This window comes from Primulina eburnea, chromosome 4 (assembly GCF_022965805.1).
Source record: "Primulina eburnea isolate SZY01 chromosome 4, ASM2296580v1, whole genome shotgun sequence".
NCBI lineage: Eukaryota > Viridiplantae > Streptophyta > Magnoliopsida > Lamiales > Gesneriaceae > Primulina > Primulina eburnea.
Genome location: NC_133104.1, coordinates 42,078,249 through 42,089,801, shown reverse-complemented (window position 1 = coordinate 42,089,801; position 11,553 = coordinate 42,078,249). Strand labels below are relative to the sequence as shown.

The window sequence follows — 11,553 nt, the reverse complement described above, 5'->3', positions numbered from 1 at the left end:
TTTATATATTATAACATATCAGACTTTCTTTTTCCTTTCTTTTTTTGGAAAAAACATATTCTGACTTTCTGAGTCGTATAATTATTTGATAATATTTATGACTAGTGATCGGTATCACCGTTAAAAAGGAGAGATTGTAGGAAACAGGCAGCTCATTTCAGCGCGTGAGACTCCTTTGAAATCAAATCTTACTTGGGAAGGAAAAATGAGCGAACAAGGCGGGGAGAAAAGCAAAGGCATCTCGGTGCCTGCAGGCCACCTTCCATCTGCTCCACCTCCGCCGCCGAATTATTATTATGGCACTTTTCAAGGTGTTGCAAATTATCCTCCTCCTCCGCCGTCGCAGCCGGTTATCGGATTTCCTCAACCCATGCCTCCTCCTGGCTTTTTTGTCCTTCTCCTCAACACTATCATCACGGATATCAGACAGTTCCCGGTAATTTTCTTAATCAGTTTCTATCTTTTTTTACCACCGATTTGTATCTGGAATATTATATTGAAATCGGATTATTTTTAATTTTGTTGATGGTCTAGATAGTTTTCTAGGAATTTTTTCAGCCAGAGTTGATGTGTTTATTGTGGATTAATTGGAGATTTGGGTTTCCAGCAATTTACATTTGGCACCATACTGATCTTCTCCGTTTCGTTTACTTTTGTTATTTTATAGGTTATGCTGTTGTTACAGGACGACCATTTAGAGAGGAGAGGCTTCCTTGTTGTGGTATTGGAGTTGGATGGTTCTTGTAAGTCCCCCCCCCCCCCCCCCCAATACTGTGCTTTTTCATACTCTTTATATTCTCTCGGTTGCTCGGGAAGACTTTATCGGTCAGTACCCCATCAATATTTTGTATCCCCTAGTTAATTAGGTCAAAATTTTAATGCCCACTGCTGATAGATTGGAGAATTTTGACCGTACTAAGTTATTCGGAATTTGGGTATTGTACATTATATTTGTAATGTCGGCTTACTTTCTTGCACTCATTGAAATTATTTTTGTAGGTGATTGCTATTGTGGAACTAACTGATTTCACATTGTTATCTGATTTCTATCTTGGAGGGAAAATAATATTGCTTTCTCTGTGTTTGATGTCATTGTTTTTACTCTCTTTCCCAACATGTTCCATGCTTTTGTTGTTTTCAAAAAAAAAATTGCATGCTCTTTTATTTTATCGTATCCTTAGCTATTGATCCAAAACTTCATCATAGGATCAATGCTGAATTAATGTGGCTGTAGTTCTGATTGAAGGATAACATATGAACTTAAAATGTTTGGTTAATTTACTTCTTTTCTTTTTGGTAAAAGAATATTGTTGTCACTTGCCCAGCAAGGTGCTCTCTTTTATATCAAGAGGGACCTTGAGGGATTGTCTCAAAACACTTTTGCCAAATTCTTGTTAGTTGAGTTAATAAGTCTACAACCTTCATTGCATATTATATGTTTTAGATGCTAAAACCTGTTAAAATTCTTCAAGGAGTTACTGGTTATTGCAGCTTGAACAGCATCAAGTTTGTTATGCAGATTATCTGTTGGGTGCTAATTGCTAACTTTCTTGAATTTGTATGCAAGGTTTATAAGCGGTTTCTTTCTTGGTGCCATTCCATGGTATATTGGCGCTTTTCTGCTGATATGTGTTCGGTTGGATTACAGAGAAAAGGCTGGTCTGGTTGCGTGCACTTTAGCTGTAAGTGTTTCAACCTTTTACAACTGTCTTTTTTTTTGGTGACATATACTTTTGCTTCAAGGTTACTTAATTGTGTTTTAGACTAGTATTTTATGTGATTTGTGTAACAAAATTAATATCTTTTTAAAATTTAAAGCTTCCAACTTCCAAGTAAAGTACTGATTCAGTAAAGAGGTGAGAGGCAAATGAAAGTTTGCCTGGTTTTTTGAGGAGAAATTATGAGGGTTCAGTTTTGGGTGGTTAGAACACTAAAGTAGAAAAGGCATCTATCTCTCTCATTACCTTACTTTTGGCCCGTATTTGTTCATTATTCCTTGTATCCTGATTTGGTGAGTTGAAGGCGTTTTGGCCCTTGTGTAGTAAGTACCGACATATTGAAGATAACTTGGGGAAACAGCTCTTACATTAAATTTAAAAATCGTGTTCATGTATGAGAGAATTTGAGTCATTGTACAAGCTTGATTGCATAAGGTTTTGGCAACCGTTTATTAACTTACTATCGGTGTGTTGATTGATTTTCAACTCTATTTGGCAGGCAATCCTAGCTTCCATTGCTGTTACTCTTGGTGTGACAAGGGCATCTCATTCTTGGTGAATTTTTCAGTTTCTGTATATTCCCCAATCTCGACTAATGTTCCTTCAGAAACAGATAAAGTTGCTGTTTGATATATATTTCGTTATCTCGCTACTCATCGTTGTGGTAACTGTTGATAAAACAAATGTGTGTATCCTTTTTTTTGTTCTATATTTACTGTTAAATTCTTGAAGAGACAGCGTCATATCCCTTTTTAGTGCTGCCAGGCAAAATTTTCTTGTTTATATGCCAAAACCAGCACTTTGAAACATTGAATTTTTTAAGTATCGAAACAGTGTGCCTGCAGTGCGTGCGTTACGTATATCGCACCTCACTTTTAGGGTTTATTTCATCCTATCCATGTGGGCATTGTCCCCATAATAGGATGGATGGTCAAGATTTGCTCATTCATATATAGGACCCACTTTTTTATGGAAATTGTACGTGTGACAAGATCTTACCCGTTGAAATGAAGTGAGGATAATACTCACATAGGTAAGATCTCATCTATCCACTTTTAGTGCTTCCACGAGATTATTCAATTGTGTCATGACATCCAGCAATTGTAGTTTTATTGCAAAATCAAATCTAATGAAGCACGGATATGTATAGTTGTCTTTTTGTTATTTTTTTAAATGTATTAAAACTGTAAACTTGTTGATAAATTTGAGAGTATTTTATTTGTTCAGTGTGGTACTTTTAAACTAAACTTTTTTTATTGCAAATGTGATAGCATACAAAATATGTCATCATTTTTTATCGTGTGCTGTTTTTAAAGTTGAAACTTTAATGTTGTAATAGAACTATGTAGTAGTACAAGAATTATTCGAAGTTAATTATTTTATCAGGTGATGTTAAAATAGTTGAAGTAAATATTTTGAAAATATCTATAAATGAAGTCAAACAGATTTTCTTCGTATTTTAAAAGTGAGAATATTGATGAACAACTCGATCGGCTTTCTTCAACTCCTCGAAACACTTGTGTGATATTCTTCAACACATTAAAAATAAATAAATAAATTTTACTTTCTCAAAAAAAAAAAATTAATAATAATATAAAGAAATTCGATATGCAAACATGACTTGGTAAAGCCCATTTGAGCCCATACAATCATCATATGCCGCCAGAAATAAGCCCACTAACAACAATGGAGCCCATTAACGGAATGGGTCAGCGAATCATGTGGCCCATTATAGCTCAAGTAGGGTTTTATCAGCCAAGCTTTGCAGCAAAACCTTTCAACCCCAGCTCCACGGCTCCACCCGCTAGCTTACGCCCTGCAAAAGAGAAAGGTGCTGAAAATTTGAAATCGATCGAGATGGTAACTTACAGGGTATGAATCCTCGTTCATCGCTTTCTTCGTTATTGATTTGATCTTTTATGTTTGTGTAAAAATATTTTCAATTTGGTTGGATTGTTTATTTAATACTTATGTTGTATTATGTGCAGTTCCATCAATATCAGGTGGTGGGGAGAGCCCTTCCGACTGATAAGGAAGAGCACCCGAAGATCTACCGCATGAAGCTATGGGCCACCAATGAAGTCCGCGCCAAGTCCAAGTTTTGGTAACTCTTACGTTATGTGTCTTATAGGAAAAGCTGCTGAGCATCTGATTTGATAATTATTATAGACTCAATGCTCTGTTGCATTTGACTTGAGACAATTGAGTAAAGATTTATTTGTGATTGCGCTAAATGTATTTGTGGATTGCCTTTTATGTATGAAGGTACTTCTTGAGGAAACTTAAGAAGGTGAAGAAGAGCATCGGCCAGGTTCTTGCTATTAATGAGGTAGGCTATTTCCCTTGTTCTTTTTCTGGTCCCTTGTGATGGATAATGTTTGGTGAGTTTTATGCTTCCAGATCTACCAAATCATACGATTATCTAGTTAAAACACGTACTCTGTGCTTGAAAAGTGTTCCTGGAATTCTTAGGTTATCTAATTTGGGCCCTTTTACTTAAAATGACTTGGTGGAATTTTTCTTGAAAATATGCATCTGTTTTTTGCATTAGCCTCCTTTTACTTGGTGTATTTGGCGCTTAGCCCCTTATTTCCTTGTCAGGTCCAAAAATTATAACATGTAAGTGATTTAAGTGTCAAATACAATAAGTACAGGGGAGGTTTCGTCGAATTGGTTGCTGCACGTGCTATAATATGCGTTGGAATATGTGGTTGCAGTGTATGAGTGGATGTTTAAAATTTCTGCGCTGATTTGGAATCTCCTAAGTTTCACACTCTCATGTCGATATGGTGTGGAGCACTATTTAAAATATCTAAACTGATGTGAAATCACGGAATTTTCACATACTCTAATGTGATTAGAAGATATTGCTTCCTGTTTGCCTGTAAGAAGATTTGTAACATCACTATCAAAGTGCTAGGGTTGTGAGTCAGTGTGTTTGCATCAAGCAATTGGACGAGAAATGACTCCTTTAAACACATCTTCAATATTTTTGGCTAATCCGTTTTTGTTATGTTTCATGAGCTACCTTTGTACATTTTATTTGATTCTCATTCAATGAGAGGTAGAAATGGAAGTTTGGCTATGGTATGCTACATATCATAGTTCAAATGGTTCCAATTTCTTCGAAAGTTCTGCTATTTACTTTTACAACTGTTGTTCTTACTAAAAATATGATTGGGATCTATGATCGTTACTGAATAATCCTTTGAGAGGATTTTTTTTTGGAAAATCAATCTTCCAAGTTCCAAGAACTCAAATTTTTTCATGAGATCCAGTTGTGGTTTGTTTATTGATGAATAGGGCTGAAAACTTCTTTGGCATCTTCTACTATCCAATTTTTGCATATTCATTCCCCATTACTAGTCCTTTAACCACTTACAAATTTACTTCACTTATAACTGGAGCCACTCTCATGTCTGTTTGAGATTTTCTAGTGTATGATGCGAATTAGCTGTTCTATGTTCAACATTGATGTCCAAGGATGTCACCAACATTTCTTTCTTTACAGATATTTGAGAAGAACCCAACCACGGTCAAGAATTATGGAATCTGGCTACGTTACCAAAGCAGGACCGGTTATCACAACATGTACAAGGAGTACCGTGACACAACATTGAATGGGGCAGTGGAGCAGATGTACACTGAGATGGCATCTCGTCACAGAGTCCGCTGTCATTGCATTCAAATTATAAAGACGGCCACCATTCCAGCAAAGCTTTGCAAGAGGGAGAGTACCAAACAGTTCCATGACTCTAAGATCAAATTCCCTTTGGTGTTTAGGAAAGTTAGGCCACCTACCCGGAAACTCAAAACTACATACAAGGCGACCAGGCCAAACATGTTTATGTAGTTTGCTGGAAAAGGACAAGCCTCAATTTATGCTATTTGGTTTAATTAATCCTTTTGAATTTTGGGTCCTAGCAAGTCGTTCTTCATTGCCGGGTGGAAAGTCAATGTGGAACTTTTCTGTGGTTGTTTGATGTATTGTGGTCCATCGTGGTTCAAGAGTTTTACTACTTTTTGGATATGTTTTTTGAATCGTGGAAAGGATGACATCTCGTGTTGCGTGTTTGTAGGTTTTTTAAATATATATGTGTGCGTATATATAGATTCATTTTTTTAAAAAAAATCAAATATATTTGTTCATTTTTTTTTAATTAAAATGGACGCTGCTATATATAAGACAAAAATTTGTGTGGGACGGACTCACGGGTCGTGTTTGTGAGACAGATCTTTTATTTGGGTCATTCATGAAAAAATATTATTTTTTATGTTAGGAGTATTATTTTTTATTGTGAATATGGGTAGAGTTGATCCGTCTTACATATTAAGATCCGTGAGATGGTCTCACATGAGATCCACTCTATATATAAAAAAGGTCAGTATATCGATAATTAAAATTATCAAAAGGGTAATTAGAAACATGAATAGGTTACATGGATGATATTGACGATTGACAAAAAACATATACTAACCTACTAACTAACTGATGCATACGCAATTTTAATATAATAATGTTAACTATGTACATATGACGTGTGTGACTAGTTTTTTATATGGAAAATTTGTTAATAATTGATAAAAATGTTACGAGGGCCTCAAATATTATATAATATATTTAAATAATGATAAGTGTTATTACTTGTTACAACGTTGTTTTTACTTTTTATGTAAATGTGAAGTTATGGATTTATTCCAAATAATATTTAAAGTGGGAAATTCGTCTGACCAAATACAGTCAGGCATCCACCTAAGTGAATACAGATTTAACCGCGTGAAATTCCAAATTCCCAGAAGCTGTACGTCTTCTCGATCTTAGTTGCTATAACAATATTGCATTCTCCTCAAATTTCCCTACACCCAGCGACAACCACAACCTCCCTCAAAATTTATCCTGTATATTCGAAGAAAATGGGACGAAAAAACAAATGTGTATTGTTTCCTCTAGCTAATTTCTTAAACGCTCGGCGAATTTTGAAGCTGTAAAAGTGGCAACAGCGCCTGCACTGACACTGGTACCCCATAGTTTTTAAAATTATTTTTCAGATTTGGTACCTTGTTTCTCGGTTTCTTTTGCTGTGGTTTTGACATTGTCGTTCTAATGTTTATGGTTCTTGATAACCTGCGATTAAATGATTCGATATGTAGATGTGTTGTTTTGGCGCATTCCATTGCAGTGAATGAATGTGTGAAGATTTTTTGTGCTGAGATGGGCCTTCTTTTCTTTTGGTGCCGTCCCACATCGAAAGTACTAGAAATCAAGACCATGGTGTGGGCTATAAAGGAAGAAATTTTGATCTGAGTTTGACTATCTTTGCGCTTGGGGCAATGACGCAGCTAGTGAGGTTCTAACCGAGGCGCGTCTATTGCTGGTTGAAAACTATTTCCAAACCCCCTCTTAGGCCTGGGCTTGTCCCTGGCCTTCGAGAATTTCTGGAAGGGCTCCTTTTATAAAGGTAAAGCCCTACAACTCTAGTTTTAGTTTACTCGCTAAGTTTATCTCTATCGGTCATCGTTTCAGCTCTCCATTCGTTGTGTATGTGAGTGAGAATTGTTGTGTTGATCAGAAAAGAAGAGGGAAGAACTTTAATTATTTAACTTTTGGCCAAAGACTGAGATCTAGAAGGATTTTTTCAAATGATTTAGCATCGCCATGGAATCGAGACATGCAAGGATGCTATAATTTGTGAAAGCTGTGAAACTCGCGGAGGGTCTGGCGATGGAAAAAGAGAGAAAATTATAGGAGATAATGGAAAAAAAATTGGGTTAGAAGATCCACCGAAGTGGGTAGCCTTAACCGGATGTGTATGGTAACAAGAAAGCCCGAAGGCTGTTCCCGTCCCTGTCGGGGGAGATGCCAACCATCTCTCCTTTCTACGAACACAGCAAGTCTTGTTGATTGTTCTCTATAAATGCTAAATAAGACATCATAATCTATACGATGTGGGATACTGAATCGTATACTTTTTTATTATTATAACTTAGCGAAGACTATTTCTCTGATATGACTTTGAGTTTATAAGTTCTTACAGATTGATTGATAAAAAAGTTGCAAATAACTTATAATTTTGAATGACAACTTATGAAGACTTTCAAAAAAAGTGAGATATCTCATAAGTTTTCAAAAAAGTCTTAATTTTATATTATATTTATCCAAAATATCATTATATATTTTTAAAATATCCATTTTATATTCACTTTTAATTTCTCGCTTTATATTTTGTTTTTTTTTTATCAAATTTTAAATACGATTTCTATTTTTTTATATAAAGATATAAAAAACAAAAGTGTTAATATTTTATTAAATAAATTATTAACTATAATATTTAATCAACATTATATTTACACACATTAAAAATAATATTAAATATTTTTTCTAAAACAACAAAAATTTTTCTAAATCTAAATATAAAATAAATTTATTTTTAAAAACATTATAATTATAAAACTAATCTATATAATCATACATGTTTTATCCCTTAAAGTAACACTTTACATATCACATTATATATAGTTTTAACACTTTGTCTATTTTCTTATTTATAAATTTACACTCATCTATTGATATATAATTTGGATATGCTATTTTGATTTTTATCATTTATAATTTTGATATTTTAAAGACCGGCATGTTCAACTGAAATAGAATTTGAATATGTTTTCATTGTAGATTAGAACATTTTAGCTGTCCCTTAAGTACCCCTTTACATGCATATATATATATATATACTAGAACAGTGCACGTGCGATGCACGTGGAAACGATTTTATTTGAGATAAAATTAATTGATATAATAAATAAAATTGAAATTTATATTTTTTATAAATTCATATTAATTACATATATTAAATTTACATGTTTTCACATGTTTATTTTAAATAATTTACTTTTCGTTATGTAATTTTGTTTGTTATTTCTGTGTACATGTCAAGCTTTAATAACATGTACGGATATCGTCCGAAAAAACTTGATATATTACAAATCAACATTAAAAACAATTCTTTAATTAACTTGAACAAAAACTTGAATAAATTAATAAACTAAATTGAAATTAAAATAAAAGGATGAAACAAACACAATTTAAATAATTTAAATTAAAATAATTAATAAACGACTGTTCAAATATCGGTTAATGCACATATCAATTCTTAAGCAATGATTTTGAAGGAATTCATTATTTTATCAATATGTTATGTCAAATTATATTTAACTAATTCAACAACATACAATAACCAAGTGTCCTTTTGTTATTTAATAATTGCAATTGCAACAATGAATGATGGATTTCGCTAGCTTTCGTTTTTTAGTCTATGACTATCAGCATGTACTCAATCTCATATGTTGTTAGGACCGGCTAGATGTTTAGAGGGGGTGAATGAATACCTATTAAAACTTTCGGTATTATTGGTAATTGACTTAATAGCGCAATATTCATGGTATATCTTCTATTTGGCTGTGAAATCGACGTTCTTACATGGAGACTTGGAAGAACATATATGTATCCATCAACCTCCTTGTTATATTAAGTTGGAAATGAGCATAAAGTGTATAAATTGAAAAAAACTTTGTATGGGTTAAAGCAAGTCCCACGAGCTTAGTATAGTCGAATTGAGACTTATTTTTTAAGGTATGTTTTCAAAAAAGTTCATATGATTATAAACTTTGTACAAAATTGAAGATGAAGGAAAAATCTCACTGTTTGTTTATATGTTAATGATCTTATATTCTCTGAAAATGATAGTGTCATGTTTAGAAAATTTAAGAAGTCCATGATGGTTGAGTTTGATATGTATGATCTTGGCAAGATGCATCATTTTCTTGGTATGAAGTAGTTCAATCTACTTATGAGATTTTTATTTCACAAAAGAAACGTTTTCAAAAAGTTTTGTGCAGATTTAATACGAAGAAGTGTAATTATGCAAGTACTCCCGTAGACTATGGTTTGAAGATAACAAAAATTTGTGAAGGAAAGAAGATTGACAACACATATTACAAGTAAATTGTTAGAAGCTTAATGTATTTGACAGCAACAATGTCGGATATTATGTATTCTTTCAGTCTCATAAGCAGATACATTGAGAATCCTACAGAAATGCATTTTTAAGTTGTTAAGAGGATTTTATGATGCCGACAACGAACACAAGAACTTGGTCTTTACTATAAGAAAGGAGAACAATCAGATTTGAAGGAGATCGAGATGATAGAAAAAGAACTTAAGGATATGATTTTTTTCTTAGATCAAGCGGTTGTTCCATGCACTTCGAAGAAACAATCAATTGTTACTTTATCAACATTGAAGCTAAATTTGTTGCATCAACTTCACGTGCATGTCAAGCTATTTGGTTGAGAAAAATTCTTGAAGAGCTTAAATTCAAGAATCATGATCTTTTTGCAAATGATAATAGTTCAGTCATAAAACTATCAAAGAATCTAGTCCTCCATGGAAGAAGCAAGCTCATTGATGTGAAATATCAATTTTAAGTGACTTCACAAAAAATGAAACAATTGATCTCATCTATTGCAAAAGTGAAAACCAAGTAGCTGACATGTTTGCCAAGTCCCTGAAACTGTCTGCATTTCATAAACTAAGGGAGCTACTTGGTATTAGCATACTACAAAACAAATTTGAGGGATGATGTTCTTATTAAGCCGATGTTTACCTTATCGGTTTAAGGGAGATATTATTGAATTGTTAAAGGTTTGTCGAAGTACTTAGTTATCTGACTTGTCAAATAAAGTCTGTTAGTCATTGTTTACTATTAACAAAGTATTACAGAAAATAATTATCTTAGCATATTTGTTATTTCATGGTTTAGTGGTCAAATATTGTTGCTATTTTTATGGTTTTTTTTCATATGTATATTAGGCTCATTGTTGAATAAATAAAATATATAACAGAAAACAAAATTCTTCTCTTTGTTTGATTTATATTTTATTATCTGAACCACTAACCACAAATATATATGTTCATTTAACTTAAAGTTTAAAAAATACAATTTGAACCATTTTTGCTTATAAAACGTATATGTTTATTTGGCTTGAAGTTTAAAAAATTAAGTTTGAGCTATTTTTTGTTATGAAACATAGAAAATATACCTTTAAAAAATATTAATAATAGCCTACTTTTTCATGTGAAAGAATGCATAATAAAAAAATATGTAAGAAATATTAATAGCATTCAAATTTTTATTTGAAATAATGCATAGTTAACGTTATGTATCAATTAAATAAATAAATAAACTAAATAAAATTAAAAATATATCAATTATTAACTAATAATAGGGAAAATAAGGCATAATGATGTATCAATCTATTAATTAAATAAATTAACTTTATTTATCTCGAAGTTTAAAAAATTAAATTTGAACCTCTGAGTAAAAATTAATATGTTCATTTAACTTAAATTTTAAAAAATAAAAATATACATTAATCGTATATAAATCAATCAAATCAATAAACGTTAGAGCAATATTATATGAGTATGTTCATTTTAATAAGTCGGTGAAATCACAATACATTATTATTATTATTACAAAAAATAAAAAACTAAAATTATTCACATCGTGATGTCCTCACAATTATTTCAAAAACAATAAAGCACCAATATCTACAAATATTTATTTAAGCTAAATTTATATATCGAAACCATATGCAAATCAAATATTAGATCACTAAAAATGTATGGATGAGTGTTATAGATAAATATAAATGAGATAATGACATATTTATATATTCATTTAACTTTAAGCTAAAAAAGTTAAGTATGAATCATTTTTTGTTAAAAAAAATATAAAATATATTATAGGTTTAAAAAATACTAACCACAAATTTA

At 32.1% G+C, this 11,553-nt stretch overlaps 2 protein-coding genes, 1 long non-coding RNA gene and 2 other non-coding genes across 5 annotated transcripts; 4 read left to right on the top strand and 1 right to left on the bottom strand.

Annotated features, from left to right (window-relative positions):
* The first annotated feature begins 63 nt into the window (after nt 1-63).
* Nucleotides 64-2,449, top strand: LOC140829124 (large ribosomal subunit protein eL20z-like). The gene is given in 5 exon segments (XM_073192124.1): nt 64-389; nt 392-436; nt 668-743; nt 1,568-1,682; nt 2,218-2,449. Coding segments are annotated over 5 exon segments (480 nt in total). The 5' UTR covers nt 64-205; the 3' UTR covers nt 2,278-2,449.
* A 940-nt stretch (nt 2,450-3,389) lies between these two features.
* On the top strand, nt 3,390-5,792 carry LOC140829123 (large ribosomal subunit protein eL20y-like). The gene is made up of 4 exons (XM_073192123.1): nt 3,390-3,590; nt 3,707-3,822; nt 3,984-4,047; nt 5,230-5,792. The coding sequence occupies exons 1-4, from the start codon at nt 3,405-3,407 to the stop codon at nt 5,569-5,571; spliced, it is 708 nt and encodes a 235-aa protein (XP_073048224.1). The 5' UTR covers nt 3,390-3,404; the 3' UTR covers nt 5,572-5,792.
* Nucleotides 5,793-6,464: 672 nt separating this feature from the next.
* On the top strand, nt 6,465-7,722 carry LOC140829121 (uncharacterized). The gene is made up of 2 exons (XR_012117392.1): nt 6,465-6,736; nt 6,870-7,722. It is a non-coding gene; the product is annotated as an uncharacterized lncRNA (long non-coding RNA).
* LOC140831231 (U4 spliceosomal RNA) lies at nt 7,032-7,185 on the top strand. The gene has a single exon (XR_012117809.1). It is a non-coding gene; the product is annotated as a U4 spliceosomal RNA (small nuclear RNA).
* On the bottom strand, nt 7,476-7,605 carry LOC140831301 (U6atac minor spliceosomal RNA). Its single transcript, XR_012117869.1, has one exon. It is a non-coding gene; the product is annotated as a U6atac minor spliceosomal RNA (small nuclear RNA).
* Nucleotides 7,723-11,553: the final 3,831 nt, after the last annotated feature.

What these genes read in the sequence shown, in the direction of transcription:
- LOC140829123 (XM_073192123.1), top strand. Translation starts at nt 3,405, where the DNA reads ATGGAGCCCATTAACGGAATGGGTCAGCGAATCATGTGGCCCATTATA. An exon ending in CGCGCCAAGTCCAAGTTTTG is followed by an intron (nt 3,823 to 3,983) that starts GTAACTCTTACG and finishes TTATGTATGAAG; the next exon opens with GTACTTCTTGAGGAAACTTA. An exon ending in AGGTTCTTGCTATTAATGAG is followed by an intron (nt 4,048 to 5,229) that starts GTAGGCTATTTC and finishes CTTTCTTTACAG; the next exon opens with ATATTTGAGAAGAACCCAAC.